Consider the following 27882-nt stretch of genomic DNA (forward strand, 5'->3'; position numbering starts at 1 on the left):
TTTTTTTTTTTTGGTTGCCATTGCATATATTATTCCAGTCATATCTCTTGGATATCTGGTCTAATTAATATTTAACATATTTAACTTTTTATAAACTCCTGTTTTTACAGGGTAATTAAAAACTTCTCAAATCCAGAATATACTGTTTTTTGAAATACTTACACAAAGTGAGTCATCTATATAAACCTGGTTTTAAGGTAACGTGAAAAGAAAAATTAAAACCTTGCAAGAGATTTTTCCTCCTAGAATTGGTATTTAGGGAATGTTTTGTTTTTGGAGTCAAAGTAATAATCTTAACTATTTTACAGTTTCTGTGCTTTGTGATTTGTCACTCTATCACAGCTATAATTTTGTCTACCCTATATAAAACTGTATTTGTTTAAAGGTTTATTTTGGACAAGTGTCCTCTCCTGTGCCAACGAGAGCATTTTTTTCATAGTAATTTAATATAGAATCTTTCATGACTCTCCTAAAAGCTTTTCTGGTCTCTGGACCATGCTGTGGTGTGCAGAGAGGGAGGATTAGGTAGAGTGCATGGAACTAAAACCACTCACTGAGAATGCTGAAACAAACGTGTGCTTTACCATATATAAAAAAATCCTTTGTGGACTCATTGTGTAGATAACAGTTTTTGTTCAGCATATGCTGTGTAGGCAAATACTTTAGCTGATGGCACTGACCATAAACTGAAGATTTGCATTTTATTTCAAAACTTGATGCTCTTAGTAAAAAAGAATAATCTGCTTGTGGAGAGTTCTTGTTAACAGTTTCAAAGAAGCTGTCTGAAGAGCTTGCTTGGATGACAGGAGGAAAAAAGAGAAACAGAAATGGGTACATCTGGAGAGTATGGTTGCCTTCAGAGAGAAAATTTGCTTGACACATGCCAGCAAATATGTTCTATGTCTCACCATTTAATTCATAAAGGTATGAACCCACTAGGAAAATAATGGTCTTGTCGTTGTGAAAAAGACCCCTGAAATAGAGTTGAAATCAAATACATGTCGTTTGTAAGTCAGTCAGATCTATACCCAGCTGCACAGTTACTCTGTTTGATATGGTTTATAGAAATTAGAACCAGAAGACTTGCTCAAACAGCTCTGAGCTTTGATACATCTGAAATCAGGTCCCACTTCTGAGACTGCATAAGCAGTTGGTCATTTAATTTCTGTTAAGAAGCCTTTCCTCTGTGAAAGTTGCAAGCAGTTCTTAAAACTAGGTGGGTTTGAAAAGGCAGCGAGCTGCAGTAGGAGCAGATCAGTTGGTGTTGAGGCATCTCCCTTAACACATGTTTTGGGCATGGTCTGTTCAGCTCTAGTTTGGTTCTGTGGATTGGGTTCCCTTTACTGGCTGGTGTGCATTAGTGGTGCTCCCAGATCACAGCTTCTGGCTGAATTTCATCCTGAAATGTTTGTTTGTGCACTCTGAAGTTATGTGATGTGGACCAAAGTGCAGTCAGTGGGAACAGTGGTGGGGTTACATTCAATGGCCCACTTCTGATCTGAATAAAAGTGCTGAATAAAGAATGTTTTAGGTGATGAAATGTAGTTGAAAAAATGAAGGGAGCTATTTTCTTGATGGAAACAACACAGTTTCTTTTAGCATCTTTAGAGTACTTTCTAAGATTTCAGATTTTTGGTTAAAACTGCATTACTTCAAAGACCAAAAGCATTTGTCGTGGAAGAAATGATTCAAAAGTAACATATAAATTAATCTGTGTATTTTCAGAAGTAATTCTTGGCTTCCTCATTTGGAGTACTGCAGTTTCTCATGAGTTTTTAACATCTCCCAGAGCAGCCAGAACAGCTAGGGAAAGCTTTTCACACTGCTGATCAACATCTGAAGAGCTGAGATGAAAAAAGCATGTGAGGTCACACTTCCTACCTTTTTCTGTGGCCAAAAAGAAATGCCATGGCTTGTCATGTGTGTCAGTCTAGGCACAGCTGAGCACTAAGCTGCTATCATGGTTGAGTGGCTACACTATTCTGAAGCCAGAAGATAAAGTGGGTAGATCTTTAGGTGGACACTTTGTGTGCCAGGAGCCAATTCTTTATCCACCCTACTGAGATAAAGAATTCAGCCTTGAGAATGCAGGAGAGAGAATTGCTCTATCTTCCTCTCACATTTAAACCTGTATTCAGTTCTCCCCGACTGAAGTGACTGTGGGATGAGATTTCCTGTTTTTCTCTTCTGTCAGGATCAGAGATTTCAGAATCTGCATTAACCAAAATCGTGCTTTAATTGATGTTATATTGTCCAGCTTTTCATATAAGTCAATACCTGCAATTAACCAGAGTTACCTTCTAATTCTATCAAAGCCACATCCAACTTCAAACCTCCCAAAACAGCACTACATGATGTACCACTGAACTTACCCCAGAGTTTTAGCATCAGGTCATGTTCTGTGACTTCCTAACACTTGTATCTGCATTTCCAAGAGTTTCCCCACGTTTACAATTGGTGTGTTAAAGAGAGCAGTCTGGAGCCTTTAGTTTGGACAGCACACGATCTCATTCTGTTTTAGAAAGCCCTGGATGTGAAATCAAATGCCTAATATAAAAATGGTCTTTCCTTCTTGCCAGGGATTTGATTAATCTGAAGCATACTGTTCTCTCAGACTGAAATCCAAACCTCTGTTATTGTCAAGTCACTTGACACTCATACTTCCTGATTTTCCATATCAGATGAAAAGAAACACGGAATATTTATCGTATATAGTAGATTTATTTTTACTTCTAGTTACTCCACAAAGACATGAACATTAAACAAACATTTTAAAACACCAATGACATTTTAAGTCTGTAAAAATAGACATTATGCACACTCTTATTTTTTTTTTTCAAAGGGATTTTTAGATTTATGGGCTTTATCAATGGAAAAAAATGAATACTGCACGTTTCCTCCATGATACTTGAGGACCAAAATTATGTTTTGTGCCCAAAAATAATTCAGGAACTAACCTTGAAAAGGGTGCAACACTTTTTAAATCTCTGCTTTTGCTATGGAAATGTAAGTAATAAATGCACTTTATTACTTAACACACACATTTTTAAAACATTTGAGTTCTGAAATAATACTTCAAGATATTTTGGAAAGTCTTTGAATATGTGGACATTGAATTTAAATCTTTGGGACTTGTGAATTTTTAAAAAGTATGCATAATTTATTTTGATTCCATATTCTACTTGCATTGTAGGCTTCTTGCATTATAGAATGGGAAAATATATAAGATTGTTTGTCACTGGGTTGTCATTTTTTTGATAGTCTTGTGGATTTAATATAAAATTTTGTAGATTTTTCTACCTTTGAGCAGGTTCAAAATACCCCATTAAAGAATTTATGACTAGTTTTGATATTTTCTAAAAGTGCTAAGTATGGTTTACCCATTAGGTGTGTTTATGTGGCTGGCACCTACCAGAAAGCAATTTAGCCCTTGACAAGTTTCAGAAATTGATTACAAACCCATATTCTTTCAGCTTTTTCGTTTTTTTTATTCCTCAGGACTTCACCAGGCTTTTTAATAAAAAAACTTTGGCTTTGCATATTTTAATTAACATTTATTTTTAAAGTTGTCCAAGCTTTAATTTACCAGCAATAAAGATATTGTGATGATATTTCACCCTTGTTTCTGTTATGGAAATTGAAAGATGGAGATACAAAAATCCAGTATAATTTTCTGCGGAAAAGTTTTAAAATTTGCTTTCATTCTCAGTTCACAATGAAATCCCATTAGAGTGTGAGGTTCTTTTTCCAAAAGAATAATTTATGTGTGTGCGTGCGTGCACAATTTTCTGCAAAGTGATGTGAAAGTTGATATCATTTTAAAAATCATTAAGACAATGTAGAACTCTTCCTTTGCTTCATACTAACCAGTCTTTATTATTCTAACCATTTGATGGTGTGACTTGACATTTATTTTTTTTATCACAGTTGCTGCATCAGAAAATTAAGGCTGTGTAACCCCAAATTCAGAGCAAAGTAAGCAAAACATGTTTGGGGTGTACATTAATGCTACTTTAATAATAGCAGACACGAACAACTGCTTGTTTTGCACTAAACCTGTAAAAATAGCTGCTTTTCTAATGATCTGTCAAGTTTCTACATTGATAGTGGCCCAGCCTGTAAGACTTTGATGGTGTTGGTGTTTGCACAAATACTTAGTTTATGTTAAAATTCATGTCTTGCTTACAGCACTGATGTATATATTTGATATATATATATATATATGTACACAGTGCTGTAGCATTCATGTAATACCTCAGCTGTTTCACTTTTTGTGTTCCAGGAGGAGAGCTGGTTTGGTTTATAGTTCCTTGAGTCGTACTGACAGTTCCAAACCCAATATTTTAGCGGAATTTTGCTGGGATAATATGCTATTGCTGGCTAATAAGGACTTCCACCTCTGTCAGAATCCCCCGGGGAAAGGTTGAAAAGCTGCTGCTTTGGATTTAGGCCCAAGTCCTGAGACTCATGCTGCAGTTGTAAGCTGGAGAAGGCTTTTTGTGTGCATGCATCTATCGGTTTGTTAACCAAGACTAGCACTTGGGGTAGACCGTGACTGTTTCGTATCCCTCCGGTGGTCTCATGCGGGCGCGGGCGTGAGCCTCACAGTACAGCTGGCCCTCCACGAAGAAATAGCCTTTTTGTTTGAGGTTGAGATCGCAGTCAGAGCACACAAAACATTCTGGATGCCGGTATTTATCACGTGCCTTCACCACTGTCCCTCTAGAGGGAAATCAGGAAAGAAAAAGGCCCAGTTAATTGGTGCGGATTTAAAATGAGAAAAGAAACTTCAGCAATCTGGTCTATTAGAGGATGTCCATGCCCATGGCAGGGGGTTGGAACTAGATGATCTTTAATGTCTTTCCCAACTCAAGCCATTCTATCCTTCTATGATATGTTCTAGGTATTTATTTTAAAGCTTTACACTTGTTAATTTGTGTTTTTAGAAACTACTATGTCATTTAAGGCTGGATGCTGAGTTTGAGTAGGTGACATAAAATGCTGTAGAGTTGATCACATAATTCACTCAGCACTGGAAAATGAAGAGTTTGAAGAAATATATTAGTTTGGTTACGGGACAGAAAACACAGCCTGACCTATCAAAAGGGTGACAGAATGGCTTTCAAAGCCACATTGCCTTTTCTTCATGTGTCTGTGGTTTCTCGGTTCATCATTCTCTGTGTTCTTTGCTGGAGTTGGTGATGTCAATCAGGTAAGAATCTGATAGCTTTAAAACAAGTCTACAGAGCTTTCTGGGTACTCCCACTGGGTTGGGAGAAGGATGCTGTGCATTAACAAGAAATTTTTGAGAATTCTCAACCTGACAGAGCACAGCATGGAAAACTGCTGATTTCATGGTGTATTTGTTAAGGCTTGACTTGCAAAAGGTCCTGAGAAATCTCAGTTAAAACCTCAATGGTACTTTTGTCAAAACTTACACAATCTGTATTGAAATTTTTGAACGTGCAGGTTATAATTTGACATTTAGAACAATATATTTTTATATCTCTGTTCTCTAGAAGCATTATGGGAACGCACTTCTGTAGTTTGCAGTGGTGTCTGAGGATAGCGTGTGCTTGATGATTTCTAAAACTAAAAAGAATCAACTTACAGAATGCCACTCCCACATTTGTCACACAGTGGCACTTTCTGGACACCAGGCATGGCAGTAGGTGTCTTTGTTACAGGTGCTTTCACACTTCTTGTTCCCACAGGGCGCCCATCTGGGAAACAAAAATCCTGTTATGGACGGGTTAATATAAAAGCATCTGATGCAGTTCAGTATTTCTCCCCTTTCTGTACTTTCTGTAGAGTACACACACTTCTGGATGTATTTACACACTTTCACTTACATGAACAAACAGTTCAGTCTCTCTAGAAAAGTTTAGTAGGCCAGATTCCAGCTCTTTGGAATCAGGAGAAATATTCTATAAGCTGGAGCCAAAAGCGAGTACGAAGAAGATTGTGTATTCAGTGCTCTCTGCCTCATGGCCATCAGCTAATTCTCTGAGAGTAGGTCTTGGATATAGCAGAGAGGCAGGAGGATTGGGCTTTAATATAGAAACATAACATAATCAATATTATTTATATAATCAGTTATATAAATAAGAAGCTTTGTCAGAAAGCTTCTTATTTATATAACTAACTCTACACTAAATTGCAAATGTTAGTAACATGATCTGAATACAAAATAATAGCAAAATACAGGAAAATGCTAAGTAAAATCCCACAGTGATATATATATGTAGACAATTAGATGTCTTTATTTCTTCTCTAGTAAATATTGATCTATAAATATTAAAATTTCAAATACCACCTTTTCGGTTAATTTTGGTCGTATTTTGCTCTTTATGCTTACTGTAAATATAACAAACTTGCAGTCTTTAGTAATTTTACTTTCAAAATTTTTCATTTGAGGAAATACAACTGTAGATTATATTGTCTTTTTCAGTTTCTATTTAGAATGAAGAGGAAATAGGTTTTAAGGAGATTTCAGGAGTTGATTTAAATTCCTCTTCTCCTGGATGTAGAAGAGAGAGTTTTCTTTCTCAGTGTCGTAAGCAGCTTGTCCCAAAAATTCTCACAGATTGTTCAGTTAAAATCAACTTTGAATATTAAAGATCTTAAGATCTGAGAAGAGATTGTGGAAAAGGTGATCAAACACCTGCACTGTATTCACAGAGGAGACTGTTTGCTGTACAGGCAAGGAGGGAAAATGGCAAGAGACTGATGTGAAAGCTAAGGCCCAGAATGACTTGAGCTTTCAGAAATTCTTGTATCTCTAATAATCCTTATTTCCTTCACGGGAATTCCCCCCTCCCACGAACATTTTAGAATTATTTGAACAGGTAGAATATGTTGCTATTAACCACCTTCCTCGGAGACTAAATTCTGGAGCACCTTAAAGGAGCCCGACTGGCGCGGCTGGCTGGGCTCCTCCTGGTTGGCATGCAGCATCTTGTACACCTCAGACTGAGCCACTGAGTTGGGAGATGGGTCACTGTGTTCAAGGGAGGAAGAGCAGATAAAAACAGTTCATCAAGCAGAACTCTAAAGCAGTATCTCTAGCAGGCATGGAGTATGATTCAGGAAAAAAAAAAAAAAAACAAACCAAACAACGTGTTCCTACAACTGCTGAGAAACTTTCTTCCAGGTTGCATTGCTTTCTACAGCCTCCTTTGGATCTAAAAAGTGCTGAAAAAAAAATTAATCAGTGCAATTGTTACAAAAGTAAATCTAGAAACTCATTAAGCTATTTCCATAATTACTGCTTTGGCTGTAGTGGCATTTGAGAATAGGCCATTTAATCTCAAAGTAGTTTCATTCCAGTAATCATCTGCTGTATTGCAGGTGCTCTTTGCTGTGGTATCCAGAAGTTCCCTTTTTGCAGCAGCTGCCCTCGAGAAGGTTGTTAAAATCCTATCTGATGCCTTTACATAAGGTCAGCCAAAACCTAACCATCAAATCTTTTGGGAGAATATTACTTCTAAATTAGCTCGATCACCTGGCAATACAGTGATTTTTTGGCTAACATAATTGTTATTTAGTAAACTTACAGAGATTACAAAAAGGAGAGAAAGAAGTATTGCAAAATAGGAAACATTGTAAGGCAAATACTGAAAAATGGAAGTTCTGTTTCTTAATTTAAAAAATATAAGACAAGGTTTTCTTTTGCAAAGGCAATTTTATGCTAAAAATATAAATTAAAATATAAATTAAAAATATAATTATTGTCCAAACAGCAGTTGGTGGTTGAATCTCAAAAGACCTATGAGACAAAGATTTTACTGAGAATATTTCATGGCATTTTAAACTCAGCTGAATATTTTAAATTGTTCATGATAAATGGCATCCTAAGTAATTGAGAGGAAGAGTGGAGGACTGTATTCATGACAGGAATTGGACTGAATATGTGGCATTTGTAACTTTCGTACACTTACTAGACATAATTAGAAACATCCAAATTTACTTTGATGAATCTCTCATCTTACAGCTACATGCACAAATGTCCAGTTTAAATTTCCTCTTCCTCTTTAAATTTCCTACTGTCCACGAAGAATTAGACTCAGTTTTGCTTTAAATGGTTGGATTTGTTTTCCAGGGTAGCATCCAAGCTGCCAAATCCCCCAGTAAGAGCAGCAGCAGTTAAACAGACTCCTGTTGCTTGTGTGAATTTTTTATCTTCATCAATCAGTAGATTTCTTTGAGCCATCTTAAGCTGGTGAAAAAGCTGCCAGTTTTCTGTCTTGTCAGGAGCTTTTAACAGCAGCAGTGTAGTTTTTACAATCCTTGACAATGTTTAATTAAACCCCTGAATTCTCTCCTTTTTACTAAAATATTTCTAACTATAAAGCAAGTGATAATGCGATTACATAGAGAAGGCAAAACCCTCAGACACAGATGTGTTGTTTTACATTTCTTACCACATACGTGGTGAAAGCCATCCCACAGCAAGAGACATTCCAAAGCTCTGCAGAGAGAGCAGGTTCTCAAACTGGCAGTGTCACAGGCAGTGTGAAATCTGATTGCTTTGGGCTTAATCCGTTGTTTCGCAATAGTGAAGCAGCAAATTTTTCTTTTATTGCTCTCTAATTGTTCTGATTGAGCATAAATATTCAAGCAATAGAGTAATTTCACTCTGAAAACCATGAACTACAGATTCCATCAGATAAGATGAACCTATTTTATATAAATACTTTTTTTTTTTGTTAGTGGCAGCCAAATTCTGCAAGGTGCTGAAGAAGGCTCACTGGTGCCAGTGACTATTGCTTATTTAAAATGTTAGTAATTAGCTTTAGTTTACACCGTACATATTGTGAATTACTAACTTAAGTACTGTTGTAAAACATTAAAATAGGTTACCATTACCCAAAAGTAAAGATAAAAACCTACATGATGAATTGTCTCCTGAAAAAGAATGAATAGTGCTTTCAAACCTTTTATTGTATAATCATAATTGTTACACATAACAATTATGTGTAACAATTAATAACATAACATAAAGGTTCCTACCTGACTTTAGTTATTCACTGAATAAATCCCTAAGTCAGATGTGGATTTGTAGGCCTACAGTAAATTCTGCCTTTTTTTTGTGTGAGAGCTGATTCTACTGAATGAGTTATTTAGAATGGGACTTAGGTATCTAGAACACTATAACTGTTTTTTAATGTTTCCTAATCTTTGTCACCTGAATTTCAACAGTGGGAATAAATTTTATTTATTATTATTTTATGATTTTTAAAAAGAGGAAATGATAAATTATCATTAGATAAATATAATAGTAATAAAAAGTTTTAAATTTTGGAGGGAGAGTCTTGATTTGGAGTGGTCGGTCAGGTAACAGTTCAGGCAGTATCATGGTTTTTTATTTCCTAGCTGCAGTTCTAAGATTATGACTTACGAAATATTTATTTGTACATTTTGAAGGACTCTTTTAATATTTTGGGTTAAAACCCAGAAATGACCAATATTTTAGTGGAAATATTGAGCACTTTGAAATGACTACGTTTCTCTCTAACCCATTTTCCATAGGAACAATATGCTGCTGTTTTTAGGTCTATTTTAAATTTGTGTATTTGTAAGTACTGTAGCCACTGCTCTAATTACCTTAGGACAGGTGTTTCCATAGGAAAGTTCTCCATAGGAGCAGTAGGCTACTGGTTTTTAGGTCTATTTTAAATTTGTGTATTCATAAATACTGTATCCACTGCTCTAATTACCTTAGGACAGGTATTTCCATAGGAACAGTAGGCTATTGTTTTTTAGGTCTATTTTAAATTTGTGTATTCACAAATACTGTAGCCACTGCTCTAATTACCTTAGGACAGGTGTTTCCATAAGAAAGTTCTCCATAGGAACAGTATGCTACTGGTTTTTAGGTCTATTTTAAATTTGTGTATTCACAAATACTGTAGCCACTGCTCTAATTACCTTAGGACAGGTATTTCCATAGGAACAGTATGCTATTGTTTTAGGTCTATTTTAAATTTGTGTATTCATAAATACTGTAGCCACTGCTCTAATTACCTTAGGACAGGTATTTCCATAGGAGAGTTCTCCATAGGAACAGTAGGCTTCTGTTTTTAGGTCTATTTTAAATTTGTGTATTCATAAATACTGTAGCTACTGCTCTAATTACCTTAGGACAGGTGTTTCCATAGGAACAGTAGGCTACTGGTTTTTAGGTCTATTTTAAATTTGTGTATTCACAAATACTGTAGCCACTGCACTAATTACCTTAGGACAGGTGTTTCCATAGGTGAGTTCTCCATAGGAACAGTAGGCTATTGTTTTTTAGGTCTATTTTAAATTTGTGTATCCATAAATACTGTAGCTACTGCTCTAATTACCTTAGGACAGGTATTTCCATAGGAACAGTATGCTAGTGGTTTTTAGGTCTATTTTAAATTTGTGTACTCATAAATACTGTCACTGCTGCTCTAATTACCTTAGGACAGGGGTTTCCATAAGAAAGTTCTCCATAGGAGCAGTAGGCTACTGGTTTTTAGGTCTATTTTAAATTTGTGTATTCATAAATACTGTAGCCACTGCACTAATTACCTTAGGACAGGTATTTCCATAGGAACAGTAGGCTATTGTTTTTTTAGGTCTATTTTAAATTTGTGCATTTGTAAATACTGTAGCCACTGCTCTAATTACCTTAGGACAGGTATTTCCATAGGAACAGTAGGCTACTGGTTTTTAGGTCTATTTTAAATTTGTGTATTCGTAAATACTGTATCCACTGCTCTAATTACCTTAGGACAGGTATTTCCATAGGAACAGTAGGCTATTGTTTTTTTAGGTCTATTTTAAATTTGTGCATTTGTAAATACTGTAGCCACTGCACTAATTACCTTGTGACAGGAGTTTCCCCCAGAGCTGTCGAAACTTGGCCTTGCAGCGTTTCCATGATATTGTCATCTGAGTAGAGCTGCATAGGTGTGTTAAACTGAGCGTGTAGGATCTTGACCCCGGGCAGCTCCATCTCCAGGGGCACGTTGGGGGCCATCCTGGCCACTGCCTTCAGCTCCGTGGGGCAGATGGAGCTGACCGTGCTGATGGAGGAGGGCGTGCTGCGCCCACTGCCGCCGTCCAGCCCCGAGGGAGTGCTGCAGCCACTGCCCAGTGGCCGGGGTGCAGGAGAGGGGCAGCATGGTGTGCATTGGGTACCCAGAACCGAGACAAAACCACAGATAGATGGTGACGTTAGCGGCGCTCAAAAGCGTAAAGGCAACGAGCTCCAAACAGCAAAAATACAGAACAGAGAGAAAAGCAAAAGTAGGTGTACTCATCGCTCATAGTTTTCCTGTAAAAGGTATCCAAGCCAGCCATAAAGCAGTCCTTAGCACTCTGGCGTGCGCTTTCTTTATAGATATTTATGTAAAGATATGTAAAAATCTCTTGATTGATTGAATAATTCAGGATATGGCATTGTTTTATGTTTTTAATGCTAGGTTTTGTTGAGGAATAATTGAGCCTCCCTAACGTTCTTTGTTCTAAGTGAGTAATTCTTATCATCTATTAGAAGGGTGGCTGGCAAAGTTTATGACAAAGTTAACTTTCTGTCCGTGTCAGAGACAGAATTAACACCTGCAGCACTGGAAGGGTCCTAGAGACATCATTCCAGTTCTGTACCTCACAGCCATCTCACTACACTGCCAAAAAACTGCAATGAAGTAGTGTAAAATAGTGAATGTGACATTTCTTAGATTTCCTTAAATTCTAGAGTAAGGTATTTATTAATCTTTTAAAACTAGTTTAACAATTTTTTTAAAAAGAATTATTGATCATTGCAAAGAAGAAGAGTTACTAAATCATCCAGGTTTACTTTTGCTTTTCCAAATTAGTGTTTCCAATAGCATGCAAAGTGGTCCTTCACAAGAACAATGGGTACGTATTCAGGGAATTAATTTTACTGCTTTTGAAGTACACTTTACGCACAATTTATATACAAAAATAAGACGTATGCTTTTAAAAATATCAGTGTTCTTGACACTGTTGAAGTAACTGTGCACCAATTCAACATACCTGGAAAAAGATTAGCAGAAGAATGTGAACATTAGACCTGAAGTCTTTTTTCAGTATCACTATTTTGAACACTTCAACCTTGTCTGCATAATACCTCAGAGGCTTTTTTTTGTTATGGGATATTTCTTTGCTGTTGCTGTGTAACAGCACAAAGCCAACTTTTTCTGCAGTCATTAGTTAGCATTTATGTGATATTCTGAGCTGTGGGACAATAAATGTGTCATCTCTGTCCTCCAGCCTGGTATCACAGTTGTGGGCAGTTCTTTCCAAGCTGTATAAAGCTGGCACAATGCTCTGTTTCCAGAAATCAGACTGTATCCAGTTTTATGGTAAAGAGTTCTGACCAGTAGGTACTCTCAGGTGGAGTAGAAAACCCAAAATTCTCCCTTCAATTCAAAGCAGAATTCGTGTAGGAGCACTTTCTCAATGTTTTAAAAGGAAACACACATTTTTTTTATCAAAGACATGTCAAACAAAAGCATTGCTGAAATGGTAGGCAAGCCTTAATGCAAATATAGCTGTGCATCACCAACAAGCATGAGGCAGCCAAAAAATTCACACAGGGCAACATACACATTTGCAGTGTTTTCTCTTAGCAGAAACAATAACATTTATAGATACTGCAGTAAAACAGGTTTGGTCAGTGCTAACACTGTTAGTAAAGGGAATGTGGCAGGAAAAGAGTAGAAAAAGCACAACTCTTGCTATGTGAAGCCAAAATAATATTAAACCAGAATAAATTATAGGTAACAAATAAATAACGTACAGTTATATACTAAATGCAATTTCCAGTTGGTTTCACCAGAATAAAGCCCGAAGTTCTGTCCATCTCAAACCCACAGTCCACATTCGTGTCTTCTAGTCAAAGTCCTACTGAGCCTCTCCTGTCTGTCCTAAAGGGATATTTAGTGCTGAGGTGGTGATTTGTTTTTTGCTGTGTTTAGCAGTGGATTAAATCAAACTGGTGGAAGAAAAACTGTGAGAACCAAGATTTTTAAATGTAACCCCCTGTGTCAGAGATTCTGCAGTTTGCCAGTGCAGACCTCTGCAGTGCTAGAACTCCAGACAGACCTTGCCCGGCTGAAGTTCTTAAACTTGTTGCATTGCTGCCAGGGTAGTTTTTTGTAGTTTATGTTCTTCATCTTACGTGCTGCTAAATGGCGTTTTACTTCAACATTTTCATGGAAAATACTGTGTCATTTTAATTTCAGAATTGTGAGATCAGGCTTTTGATACTCATCTGACTCTTGGTAAATCTAGCAGGCACTTGGGAAATGGTACCTAATGGTCCCAAAGCCAGCTCTATGTGCTATCTAGTGGTCCCACAAACTGCTGCTGCCATCAAGGATAAAGGATCACATCACAATATATTCCATTCCTTGTGTTTTTAGCCACAGAGTTTGCACTGGTTTTGTCCCCTCTGCAATAATGAAAACAGTAATGAGGAATTTCATCACCAGTTAGGACAGAGGTTTATTATACTAAAATAATGGATGTAAATATATGTGAGATTTCCTACACTGGAACTTTTTAAATCTGTGGCATCCGTTTTCCTACTTTTAGCTCAGCAGTAGGTTGCCCTCTGGAAAGAGGTCTGCTGAAATTCAAGTTTGAAATCTCTGAATTCCTACCTTAGAACTGCCTCTCATTAGCTATCTTTTATTCATATGTAATATGTACTATATATGTACTATCTATGTCCTATGTAGGTATCTTTTATTTAGCATGTTAACAAATTACAGTGCAGTTGGTCAGAAGTTCACGGTGCCAAAGATGTGTGAGAGCACAAGATGTGATGCTGTGCTGCAAACTGGATCATGGCTGCAGTTAATTCAGACTCTGATCAGTGTAACTGAGATGGGAGTGCAGATCTACTTCCCTTTGGAAAGAGGAATTTGAATTTCAAGCCTGAACTCTGAGTAAACCATATAATACTTTTTGTTTGTTGGCTTTTAATTTCAGCATTCGGCTGTTTAGTACCGTAAGTAAATTTCAAATGCTTCAGAATGCATTTCAAATTCCAAATGCATTCAGAACTAATGTCAATGCTGAGTATCCATCCATTCAAAATAACCCCATGCATGAAATCCATCACAGCACTCAAAGTTTATAACCTGCTTCGGCCTGAGATTATGAAAGGCTTGGGCCGAATGTTGTGCTTGTGCTCAAAGTAGTTGATATCCTGTAAAGAAAAAAGAGATAACATAGCTTTCTTTGGCCTACAAATGCTCACCCATTCGTAATGCTTTCTAGTTTAAACGTAGCTAAAAATGTTCACAGATTTTAACCATGAAGTAACTAGGTTTCGTTTGTTCATTCCTGGTGCTCAGAATCGCTGTGGTGTTCAGAAATTCAGAAACATTCAGAATAAAGTGTAGTTGCAGGAGAGAAGGTTGGAGAGTAGAAAGCTGGATGGATAACTCCTGGTGGAAAAAAGATGTTCCCTTGATCACCTTTTTTTTTTGTTGTTTTGATAATGAAGAGTCTCCTGATTCTCAGAAAAAAAAAACAGCAAGAGCTGGACTTTGAACTTGCAAACAGACCAGATAATGATATACCACAAAAGACCATGTATCAGAAGGAAATGCTAATACTCACTTTGGTGATGAGTTAGGGATGAGACCCCTCAGTTGTCCGTGAAGAGCGTCCTGGATATTGCCAGATGAATAGAGCCCAATTGGAGAATTATAGGAGGAGCTCACTACCTGTCTTTTGTCATCAATATTTGCTGCTGCAACAAAAGGCTGGGCCCTTCTGTTGTGAGCTGTACCAATAGGCTTGAATTCCTGTACGTGATAGGCAGACAAAACACACAGAGCTACAACGCACACCAAAGCTGGCAAGGAGTCAATCTGACAGCACCACTCTTGTTAATAACTGCAGTTTGACTTCTGCAACTCTGTTATTTTTTTAACTGGTGCGAGCATATTATATTTTTCCATGAATTTTGCATCTATTACTTGAGCCATACACATTCATTTCCCACCTCCAGGCAAGAAGAAGGCTTAGAAGAAATGGGAGGGATGATTATAGTGACCTTTCATATTGATTGCTAGATTTGACACTGTTTACATTATTATTTTAAAACATTTCATGTATGCTTATCTTAATTTCTTTGCTTTAGTGCTAATCTCTAGCTTCTTCATTTTCATCACATACACATAGAGGGACTTTCAAAAGTATGATTTTATTGTGTGTGTCTCACCTAGAAAACAGATAATTTTTAATGCTTCTTTTAACTGAAATAAAATCTTGAACATGCATCAGATTGAGGACATTTTTTGAATGTATTTAATTTTTTAATGCATATCTGTGTATCAAATGTTGCACTGCTCTATAATTTAATGCGAAGTCATCATGAATAAGTAAAGCCCAGAAATGGGTAAGTTTAAATGGGCCTATGTGCCCATATTCTGACATACATTTTTTGTCTCTGGCCAAGATAATTTCCTCAGTTTGTGGAATTCAAAAGGATAAGGTCTGGAAATAAAATCTCTGATGATTTTTCAGATACCTTAAAATGTACTGGTTGGCCAGGAATGATAAAGACTTCTGACTGCATGAAAATTCCCTTATTTGTATTCTGCTTATTTATTACAGTGTCCTTTAAGGCCCTTCCAGCTCAGGTCCACTCCTAAGCCTCAGAAATAGAGACTTTGAAAAAAAAATAAAATATTGTCATCTGCAGAGGGTTTTTTTTATTTTACACTCCTGGGTAAAGGACATGAACTGCTGCAGTCTGTCACCTTGTCCTGATGGCACATGGCACTCTTTGGAGACAGTGCTGTGAGAGCATTTGAACTTCCATCCATATGGAACAAAAAAGCTTTTTTTTATTTCTACAACCTGAATTGGTCTTTTCTTTAGAGACTTGAACTTGCAGTGTTAAGATAGCACAGGTAATTAATACTTCAATTTTCATAGGAATCTTCTGCAGTTTTCCAATTTGGGCTTGATTTTGAGCACAATTGTTATACAACAGTTTCCAAAATATATTTAGGATCAGGCTAAAGAAAAGTCATGGATATATAGAATATGCAACCAGGAAATGCAAACAGTAAAAAAGCAGTTTTATTAAATGAAAATGTTTAGCAGCATTGCACCTTAAGGGGCTACTGAAAGCAGTAATCAGATAAATGAGCACATATTTCTTCTTCCTGATAGAATGGAGTTGCAGTTAACAAAACGTATTAGTACATGGAAATCATCTAATAGTTTACAACCATGGCTACTTAATGAAAGATATTAATGTCAAACTGTTTTAAAATTCATTCCAATCCATGTCTGATACAAACCAAACCAACTGAGAACATTGTAATTTCATCCCCGTGTTTCATTTCTCATAGAGAAACGAGCAGAAGATGTAGCACCATAACAGCATGTTTACAATGTCACAGTTGTCAAACAAGTATTTGCAGTTAGTGAGACTTAAATTCTGATTCTTTATAACTTAGCTATTAATATAAAATGTCAATGACAGAACAGACAGCAGCAAAAATAGTCCAGCTCTTGTGTTTATTTGATACCATTGAATCTGTGAAAAGTCCTCTCTCAGTTCAAAATCTAAGTAGAACTGGAAGTTGTTGAAGTTTCTAACTGGGAATATTGGAGAATTACAGTAACTAATTTATTAAATTTTTCCCCAACTGACTGATTTTTTTTTTTTTTTCAGGGCTAGCTACATTTTTTGCCTTGATGCAGGTATCAGGAGTACAAATAATGTAGCACCAAAAGCCCATGGAAATGCATCCATCACAGCCCATAGGATGGTGTTCCTTGGGGTAACTGCTGTGACAGAACACAAATGTGTGTATTTTGGAGGTAATGTGACTAAGATCTTTATCTCTGAATGCTGTTATAAAGGAGGGGAGGTCCTCCAAACTAGCCCAGCACAATTATATTGTTTCAAAAGTTGATTATAAATGGAAACGGACTATAAATTTACTTCTTAGAACAATGTGTTTTTCTTAGGTTTTTATACTTATCTATGTGCATAATATATCTCCCAGGAATGTATAATCTCCTTCATGGTCAAAAGTCTAGTCTGACTGAACAAAATGTTCAAAGGTAAAGGCAGAAGTAAGAAAGAAAAGTTCAAATACAAACAATTCAAGAAATTGTCGTAATGAATACAAAATTATTTTCAATGAGGTTAATGGGATAATAACAGAAAACATTTAGGAGTCGTATTCTTCTACATCGACAATATAGCATAAAGCATGTAAAAATAATTTTATTATACAACTTGCCATTTAGATGGCTTTGTTTTCTCTTTCTATTTGCATTTGTTGAGAACCTTATGTTCTAAATTCCTTTTCTTCAGAATACAATGTGATTGCATTAATAATTCTTTCAGTGGTCTGCTATTTCCTATTATTTATCCATCACACTATATAGGTTGCTCCAGAATATCAAAATCAGGGTGGTTATTTATGTAGCTTTCAAGAGTGACTCTCACTCAGCCACTCATTGCTGTAAATTAGGATTGTTGCCTCAGTTTCCTCTTCCCAGATTTAAAAATAACGTAGGCTTTCATTGTGCTCCAACAATTGCCTGTGGCAGTCCCCAAATAGCTCCTGGGAGATTCTCAGGCTGCTTCAGAGGTTTGCTGCATTGTGGAGCTCCTTGTTCCACAGCTCTACCTAGGCACAGTGTTTAATTGCTTTTCAGGTCTTACATTTTCAGGTCTCTCATGTGCTCTACCTAGGCACAGTGTTTAATTGCTTTTCAGGTCTCACATTGCCAGCCCCATGCATCTGGAGAATAATTATCGTTCATTGAAGCTAAAGTAAGCATTCTTTGGCCAAATATTTGGCCACATTGTTGAAGAATTTAAAATAGGGTTTCCCTTCATTTGTAACTATCTTTTATTAGGTTGCAAACTTGAATTAGGTACTTATTAAAAAGATCGTGTTAGTTGTCTTATGTTACTGTTATTTGGCGTATAATGTACTTTAAATAACTGACTTCTCTTAACTTTCCTACTGAATTTTAAAATGTGTATTTGATGAGAGTGAAAAAAATCTGATACATTTATAAGATCTACGACCTTTTGAGTAATTTTGATGATTATATAGATAGAACTCAGTGGTTTTCCATTTCTGCACACCAGTAAATGTATGCTGCACTTTTGGATAAAAGAGTTTTGCATTTGAAATAACACATTACTGCTTTTGCATTTTTCTCCATTCATCTTGGCTGCAGTGCCTGTATTTATTGTTAGAATTCAGCAAACTCTCATAAGACTTGGACAGCACAGGTTGTAGTGGTGCAAAAATTTGTCATCTGAGATTCAAGAAAATTTGTACTGTTTTCTCTACTGGCATACATGCTGCTACATCTTATGTTATAACTAAACATGCTGTAAAATTTAATTTTGAATCCCAGCAATTGTAGAAAAATAGGCTATATGTATTTTTTATTCCACAGGGAGTGATGGATGCTCAGATGGAAGAATTTCATTTAAAATGTAAAACATTCCAGGAATGGTTTAGTGTATTTGTTTGCAAGCATTGCAACTTTCCTGGTGCCTACTATTTATTAAATCTACTCAGTACTCCTGAACTTCCTAGGAACAAAAAAGAAATATACTAAATGAAAAGGCTGTTTAATGTAGGAGGAACAGTTTTTCTGATTGCCCAGTGGAGGCTGCTTTTCAATAATCTGCCAAGTAGCACTTAGTGAAATCTTGTGATCTACTTTTAAGGAAGTGTCCTTTTTAGGAATGCAGCTTTCATGCAGAGGGATTACTCTTGTGCCATGAATGCTGCATGGTTTTCTTTACAGCTTTTTTAGTGAATTTGTTCCATTGCTAGTCCTTTAATGTGTATCCTAGCTCTTCCACAAGAATAGGCATTTAAAATGCTTTTGTTTCTTCACTGTTTCTTCTTCAGCATCTTCTTGATGCTGAAGAGGCTGTATTATTTCCAAGAAGAGAAAAGAGTGTAACACTGAAATGCTGTGTTCATGTTTGGGAGCATCCCCGTGACAACAGAATTGGTGGAAGTATTTATCACACAAGGTTTGTTGAAATGGAATCTAGACTTATTTTTTTTATCTAGGATATCAGAGAATAAATACTTTGACATATTTGCTTTGAACCTGGCCTTCCAGGCTCAGCAGAACATTCTTCCCTCCCTTCTCTTGAGATAGCAGCAAATGTTTGTGTAGGTCAAAGAGGAATGGCAAAGAAATAAAGGACTAGTTGTTAGCAGCAGCTAACTGATTCACTATTAGCAATAGGAAGACTTGGACTCATAGGAGCTTTTTCTTTTTTTGAGTCTAAAAAGAGAGTTGGCCATCAATTGATTTGGTTTCCTTTGTCATATACAACAATCAAGACTTTCCTAGTCAGAAATGGTGAGTGATTCTCTTGTTGACCAGTAGATGGATCTTGTGTGAATATGTAAACTTCAGTCCTGTGGCACAGTATAAAAATGTGTGGAGGTCAAGAGATCCAGCATTTATGGATGTCTCTGTTTAACTGACTACATCAAAATGAATTTTGTGACCTGTGAGTTCAGCACTTAGGTACTTGATATTTATTCCTGACTGAAAAACATCCTCATATGACAAAGAATCCTTACAATAGTTAAAGCAACAAACTGTATCAAAATAAGAGGACATATTCTATTTCCATAACAAAACTAAGGTGCTGTGTAGACTCTTAAAGGAGAGTTTGTTGTGGCTTCTTAATGTTTTGTTTTTGGTTATAGCTGAAAAATCAAAACCATTGAGTCAGATAAAATGGTGTTCCTTGATGTCATAATCATGGTGGTTCATAGGAGCTTAAACTGGCCAACTATGGATGGAGTTTTAGTTAAAGAGTTTTAATGACCACAAGAGAGATTATTTGGAGTTTAAAAAGGCAAATGGAAATGTTCAGGTAACTTTTCACAGTTCATACCTGAGGTTCAGCTTCCAAATTTATCTTGAAGGGATGTGCTCTGCCATCTTCTGAAACTTGTGGGGACCATAGTTTAGTTCCTGCCCTACAAAGAAAGAAGGGCAGAATTTAAATAATTAGAATTCCTACAGAGTTGTGTATGTCCCCATAAAAATATAATGCAGTTCATAAATCTGCAGGTTTTTTCTATGCTTTTTCAGTGTTTTGCCATAAAAATACATCAATGATATGTAACCAATATATATATATATAATGCATTTACTTAAAAAAATAATTATGTATGCTATTAACAATGGCAAATAGGTTGTTAATAGCTACCAAACATAAAAGGAAAGGGAAATTAGTGCCTTCTGACCTGAGCTGACCAAATCTTTTAGTTTTATTTTTTTAAATTTTTGCCAGAATGTCCTCAGAATATTGCCAGAATATTTTATATGAATAATTGAATATATTAGTAATAATCCTAAACATCAACTTGTTTTTCTTTAAAGACCCTAATTTCCATGTCGAGCCTGCTTTTCAATGTTGAAGTGCAATCTAAGTATGCAAAGCATGTGCAAGGGGAAAATGAAGCTGCACAGATGATTCTCTCAGTCACGTAGGCAGAAGTAAGAAACACAAAAATATCAGTTAAGTTCTGTTTTCATTGTCAAAGTGAAATATGGCAGCTAATTTTAAAGTAGCACAATAGTAGTATTAATCTACTATTAATTAATGAAGTAGTAGTAGCACAATGGAAGTATTAATCTGGTGCTGCTTGCTGTGTATGCATTTATCACATCTTGAGACTGGCTTCCCAAGGTAAGTTGCTAAATGCTAAATATCAATCTGTAGCAGAACCTTGAATTGACAGAAGGAATATTTTAACTATGGTGTGTGCTCTAGTAATTCAACAATGCTCATTAAAAAAAAAAAAAAAAAGAAATACTTCTGTATTTAAAAAAAAAAATATCTTGTAATCAGCTACAATAAAGAGCTGTGCCTCCTTGAGAGCCTCAGGTTGATCTGCCCTCTCTCAGTTTTGGGGACAGCTGTGAAAGAGTGTGCCAAGGGATTCTGATCAAACCCAGCTGGAGACACAACCTGCAGCTTGTTCCTCTCCTGGCTCTAGCAGAGAGAAGTGGACACACATGCTTCTGGATTACTGCAGCTTAGGTAAGTGTTTCTCAGTCTGGTTTTGAACACTGCTTTGAGAATCCTTTATTAGGACTCAGTGTTTCTGGATTACTGCAGTTTAGGTGTTTCTCAGTTTTGTTTTGAACATTGCTTTGAGAATCCTTTATTAGGACTCAAATCTCTTTTTGTGACCAAAGAGATGGATTTGCTTTAGACTCACTCCTCTGTCACCCCTTAGGAAAGTGTGACATGGTGTTGTTTTCCCTCAGTGGGATGACAGAGCAGCAGCTTTATGTGTGCTTGGGAGAAGGAGGTGGCTGAGGGGTGTGTTAGAGCAGAGATCATTGAACAACTGACACTAGGTCAGGATTTTATTATTGCCCCAGAACACGAAGAACTGCTTGTTAATTGGCAATAAATAAAGGACTTGTGCAGTCAGCACAATTACAGAGTGAATAACCTGAGGGGAGCTCTTCTTTTTGTGCCTCCAAAGATCAGTTCTGGGGAGTCTTGCTTGATCTGGAGTTTAAGAGGTAGGTCTGGTTGCTTGTAATTTTAAGGGTCTTGGGAACTTCCTTGAACTATTTTAAGTATTAACACCATATAATAATTGGACTGTTGATTGAGTAGTATCTTCTTTCAGAAGTAGGCAGGTGTAGACACGTACCTCTCTATTTTCAAAGAAAGCTGATGTGTAGCTGCTTTAATTCTCTCCTGGGCATCATTATGTGTCATGTTCTCTGTGCCCAGACCATCGATAGCTATAATAACATCACCAGGGCACAGGTTGGCAGCTGAAGCCTTGCTTCCAGGTGTAATCTGAAAAGACCAAAATGGAACTGCTTAATCACCATGCATGCTCAAAAATTGATGGAGAACATGAACTTCATCCCATTCCCCTCTTTCCTGTTGGATGGGGGAGGTATTTTGCCAAAGGCTCTGTAGTTCTGTTGTCAGGAAACCATATGAGTGTCTTATTCATCGTTACTCCAAATTAGATGGGAATTATCTTCACATTTTTGTGTTAGTTTCCGCTCTGATTTCTGTAATGACTGTAACTCATCTTTAAATCTTCTTTCTGCCCTCCTGTTATATATATATATATATATATATAATTTTCTTGGAAAAAAAAGTTATGTTTTCCCCTTAACAACACCAGCAGTAGAAAAGAACTGTTAAGAAATTGTGTTGCTAAACTTCCTGAAGTGCTTAGGTTTAAGTCCTGTGGTACTTGAGTAACAGTGGCCCTGATCCTTTATGGTTGTCTGTGTGGTGCAATTCATAAATTATGTACATGGACCATTTGTGACATTCACAGAAAGAGCCCTGAGCTTATCTTTCTAGGCTTGCCTTTTTTTTAATTATTATTTTTAATTTTGTTTTTTAGTTTTTGTCTAGTCGGCAAACTTCTGCATGGTTGTGAAAATAATTGAAATGCAACATCATTTTGCTTTAAAGCAACTGTTGTAGAGAGGCCCTGACCTTAGATGTTACTGAAGCTTGTTCTAGAATGACAGGCCTCTATTTGCAAGAGGTGACTTCTCCTGCCACCACAACACTTGCACATACCACACACACAACAGGTCTGAGGTCACAGAGTGGGATTTCCCTCCCTGACGTGTGTGTGGCCATTTTAGGCAACTCTTGACTGCCTAGACAGCAACATGAAATTAATGCATGTAGCACTTAAGCTTCTGAAATTCAGCTTTTGAACAGCAGCAGGGACGAGGTGGCTCATGCAGAGTAACATTAGCTGCTATTTGTAAGTAACTGAATCCCATTGTGAAGGAAAAAAATGTCATTATAGTCTTAGTTCCAAAAACAGTTCTTTAATCTGTGGCATAAATTCTCTCCAGTAGCTTTTTCATTTAATATTTCTCACTATGGGTTCTGCTACAGCAAAAGCAAGTGTTCTTTTGACTGGAAAACATGCTGTGGAGACATTCAACTCTGATGTTTCTCAGTTTTCCAGCAAAGGAGGAGAGTAAGCTGCCCAGTGTGCTTCCAGCATGTTCTGAACCCCAGCTTTGGTGAAGCTGGCAGACTTGTCTCTGAATCACTTGTTGAATTACTGTCAACATAAAAGCCAAATAGAAATTCTTTTTAATGTGAGTTGCACTCATATTGAATATTAGTATTGAAATAAAGGCAAAAATCAGTGAAGGGGAGTAATTCTCTCCTCTTTCCATCTCCATTAGGTGAGTCTGAATGATCAAAGAGATTCTTTTGTGAGCTCTTTTTCTGGATTCCTTGTAAAAAATAAGCTTATTTTTGATATCACTGTAACAGACTACAATGCATGTGTTATTATCAAGTCAGGCAGACTTTCCTAAGGGGTGCTTGTGGCCAGCTGCAGACTTTTACATCCTCTCTCTTTAAAAGAATGACCTAGTGTATTGTGTGCTTGACAAAGTGTTCAGGTGCCTGAATCATCTGTTGGAATGTGAATCGAGCAAGTTGTTTATAAATTCTAAGTCTGAAATCTCCAAAATCGTCTGCTTCTCAGACTTCAACCCTGAGACCACTTACACCACTACAATAAAACAGATTAGAGGTGTGATTGTTCTTCTCCCTTCAACACAGCACTGATTTGGCTTAGCATGTCGTGACTGTGTCTGCAGGGACAAACCGCAGCAGAATTCCTCGTGTTCCAACGTGACTGCTGATGCTTTCACACCTAACTGGGCAAACCAACCATTCTTGGTTCCCTTTCAGCACTAAGTTAGCTTGCATAACCCTTAGGGAGATCGTTCTGCCGATTATGGTTTTTACACGTCACGACAAATCATCTGCTGGAGCTGTGACACACTGCAGCAGTGCCCTGGGTAATGACCCTGCCTTATAAAGTAGCACAGTTGCCAGCAGTACAAGTCCCCTGCAGCAGAACATGTCCTGCTCCAGGATCCTGCTAAATCCCTTGGGTTGGCTAAGTTCTCAGCAGTGTATCACTTAGATGTTTGAATGGGGTCACCATCATTTGGTGGGAGCAAGGAGGGGAAGGGACAGGAGTCTCTGTTTCCTGCTCCTTGGCTGAATTGATCATTGCCTGATTTGTTAAAAAAATATGGATATTGATCTAATACCAATATCCAACTCTGACAGACAAAGAGTCTCTAACAGTTTGGAGTTACAAAGTGTGTGTTTATTACGATGGGATAGCTCCCAAATACACACCACAATTTACAGATGCTCACAGGGGCTTTTTATGTACAAAAGTGTTGAATACCCAAAACACAAATGCATATTCATGACTCTGCTCCATCCCATTCCCCGCTTCGTATGGTAATTAGCCAAAAAGCAATTAAGCATGCGTAGTTTGTTCTTTGAAATGAGTCCGTGGTCCTTTTTAGGGGGTGGGGTCTCAAAATGATGGAGTAAGATGGGTCTTCCTCACTTTGCCTTTTTAACCTTTTAGTGTTGGTGACACCTGGATCCTGTTTTCTCAAGACTATCTGATTTATGATCACATTGTGTTCTTGGAGTCTATTGATTAAGTTGACAGGTCTCCTGATTTATCAGTTCCTTAAATCCAGCTTATGTTAAAAAAAAGGAAGTTTCAATGTCTAGTTAGTAAAAGAGGAGTCCATGTCAGCAATGTCTACGTCAGCAAGTCCACGTCTACTTTAACTAAAGTCCTTAATTCTTTAAACTTAATATCTCATTGCCAAGCTTCTGAGATGTGTCTTGGGCTTTAACACCTTGATGGAGGTGCTGAGCTATATATGCCCTTCCCTGTTAGGGTGCAGAGAGGGCACCTGCCTTTTTTTCTATAAAAATAGAGTCCTTTTTTATAGAAAGGGACCACACTGTGCAGTACAAGATATCGTGGGTGTGATACTGATATTGTGGGTACCTCAGTAATGTAAGTGGTACTGTTTCTTCAGGATTTATTAGTGACACATTTATTATATATTTTGAACACTTAAAACTGTGTTGTGACTGGAGTGTTTGTTGCTTTGCTCACCCTGGTGTCATGAGGTAGAGTCTAGTGTTGCTTTGGGAGATTTTTGCCTTGCTCTTCAGGCCATGTCTGCATGGTGTGCCTGTTACTCCTGTATCTTGGATTTGGATAAGTACAAAAATATGGGTTGATCATTCAGAGGTCATGGACTAACTGTTTAACCACAAGAGTCAAATGTCTCCAATGAAATTTTGAAGAAAACCTCTCTGCATCTGATTAATAGACTTATAAAGCTTATCATTTTACACCATCATTAATATTTCAGGCTCTGTGTTTTCTGAAGAGAGCTATGAATTTCTGCAGACAGAGTGGCTAAACATAAAATTGAGTTAACATGAATACTTGTGATTGGTAAAGGTCTATAAAAATAAAATAGAACTTAAATCTAGAGTTGATATTTTACCTTTCTCTCCAAACTGCACAAGTATCAATTGTTCCTGTAATCACTTTCATTAATGCAATTTCTTTGCATCTATGCAAAGTTCCAAGGATTTTAGTGTTTTCAGTCTTTGTAGTTAATTCATTGTTTCTGACTGTAACAGAATTTGAATATGTTGATTTTCACTCCCCTCCTGTTCTTCCTTTCTCCCAGTGATCATGGTCTGCAGTTTTGGCATTTGTGTGGAACAGTCAAAACAACAGAGCAATTCTCACATGAGCTTTTGAAGTGGCATCTGTTCTTTGGACAGGTGGATAATGGTCTCTTGGGTCGTCTGTCTCTCCTGACAAGTCCTGATAAAAGCTGTCTGCTGTTGAACAAGGACATAGCCACCGATCCTAACACCTGCCCAGTGATTTTATTCAGCATGTATTTAAAAATAATTTCCATTTATTGTTTAGTTTTTTCTTGTTAGGACAGTTAAGAGTAGTGTGAATTATCTGCTTATGATCACTTTTACAAAAGGAATACCTGGGCCCCAAGAGGCAAGGCTGGGGAGCTTTTTAAATGTTCTCTTTTTCTTAAGGGGCATTGCATGAACACTTACTGAGGGACTCTTCTAAATGTATGCAGTGGCAACAAAAATACTAACTTTAAACAAATTTACTCTTAATATTCTTAAGCCTGAGCTAAGCAAATGTAACCTTTTTTCATATATATATAATTTTTTTAAATTTTACTACTTGAAATGTGATTTTGAGCATTTCTGTAATATGCCAGAAACCAATGGCTTGTGTCTTCTGAGGCATTAGATAGGTATGAGTCAACTGCAAAGTAATTTATTCTTTAGAAAGTTGTATTTATAGTAACATCCTTTGTTATTGCAGTTTTAAACTTCATTGCACTTAATCTAAACACAAAGAAAATACAAACCAGACACCACTAAAATATTTTTCATTAGAGATAATGGAAACTATTTTTCTTTTAGAGGCCCATAAAAGGCAATGAAGGCCCCAAAACATCCAGGGATTTTTTTTTTTTAATTCAATGTTTCTGTCTCCTGTTTTTCCAAAGGCTTTGCTGTATTCTCTGAGTATTTGTTACGCAACTACATTCAGTCAAACAATAGCATTTTGATTTACTTCTATTTAAAATACTTAATTTTTTTACACTTACATAAACCAGGAATGAATGACTGAGTTAATTTTTACTAGTTAATATGTGAAAAGATGGTCCTTAAACTTTCTATGGATTCTTGTTTGGAAGCATATTTACTGCAAGACATCAGTAGTGCTATCCATCATTGAAGGCTTTTGATGTTTGCTCAATACCAGGCACACTGTATATAGTGAGTCATAGTTTAGGGCTTTTTAAAAAAGAAAAGAAAAAAAGAAGACAAAAAAAACCCCACACAGCAATTTGGAGGCTCATGGAACACATATTTGATGTGTCTAAGGTCCTGAAAAGCAGCAGAAACGTAAGGAGAATGAATTCTAGCCTGATGTGCATTGAACAATTTTCCAAATACAGAAATTCTCAGAATGTGTATCCTGTCTTTTGAGCAGATGCCCATCTGTAGATGCAGAGCAGCTGACAGGGTGTTGTATGCTACATCAGTGGAGTCACTGGTTTCTTAAATTGCAATTAGTACCTCCAAATCCATGAGAAAGAAGGAAGCCTCAAATGCTTGCCATTTATCGAGGGAGAGAGGGTAAGGTAAATCTTTAGTTCCTAAATATGGCCAAACCCACCAAATAACTATTTCTTTCATATGCAGAACTGGAGAACTTTCTAATCACTCACTCATTTATCATTTACAAAGGTGAAAGCTTTTAGATTTGTACAAATAGGTATTGTTGCCTTTGCTGGCAATAAACAGAACTTGGTTTAAATGAATAAGAGTCAGATTAATCTGCAGAGCACAAACTCCCAGGCACGAGGAGCTGCTGCCAGCAGCTTCTCCCCCAGTGATCAGAGAGGCTGGTTGTTGAAAGCATAAAAATGAGGTCTTGCTTTTAGTAGGTTTAAATGTAATTTTGAAAGCCTGGGAAATCATGCCAGGTTTTTTCTGCTGCCAAGGCACTTGTACTAGTGCAGTTAAATTCTCTTAGACCAATCACAGAAACATGCCACAGACAACTTGTAAAAACTTAGTATTCAGCTGGCTCTCCTCAGAGCTAGCAGCTACTTTTTAATCTGCTCACAGCTTTATCTGCACCTCTGAACTCCAGAAAAGTACAAGACAATAATTTACAGAGACTATTAAATGGAATAAATAGAAAGAAAATGGAGAGAATACATACCCTGGTTATGATTAAGGGTTGGTTAAAATCTATTCCTCCCGAGAGCCTGAATCCCCAGGGTGACGGTCCTTGGAGAATAACGTTTTGTGGCATCGTGGACAGATTTTCCTTGGGTCTGTTTTTCCTCGTGAGGAGTTGAGCTATAGCAGGAAGGTTGCTGTCAGCAGAGCACCTGCCAGACAGGGTG

General features: G+C 37.0%; 1 protein-coding gene across 3 annotated transcripts; it reads right to left on the reverse strand.

Moving 5' to 3' along the window:
- Window positions 1-3521: 3521 nt before the first annotated feature.
- Window positions 3522-27882, reverse strand: PDLIM3 (PDZ and LIM domain 3). Of its 3 annotated transcripts, XM_066316911.1 has the most exons (8): window positions 27696-27882; window positions 21720-21871; window positions 19937-20021; window positions 14145-14212; window positions 10857-11120; window positions 6873-7000; window positions 5612-5723; window positions 3522-4722 (listed from the first exon to the last, which is right to left on the reverse strand). In XM_066316911.1, the coding sequence occupies exons 1-8, from the start codon at window positions 27786-27788 to the stop codon at window positions 4533-4535; spliced, it is 1092 nt and encodes a 363-aa protein (XP_066173008.1). In that variant the 5' UTR covers window positions 27789-27882; the 3' UTR covers window positions 3522-4532. The 3 variants fall into 3 exon arrangements, with proteins under 3 accessions (XP_066173008.1, XP_066173010.1, XP_066173009.1); XM_066316913.1 differs by lacking the exon at window positions 10857-11120 and having other exon boundaries at window positions 27696-27875; XM_066316912.1 differs by lacking the exons at window positions 10857-11120; window positions 14145-14212 and adding an exon at window positions 14629-14816 and having other exon boundaries at window positions 27696-27872.

The sequence above is a fragment of the Sylvia atricapilla genome, chromosome 4, assembly GCF_009819655.1.
Source record: "Sylvia atricapilla isolate bSylAtr1 chromosome 4, bSylAtr1.pri, whole genome shotgun sequence".
Lineage (NCBI taxonomy): Eukaryota > Metazoa > Chordata > Aves > Passeriformes > Sylviidae > Sylvia > Sylvia atricapilla.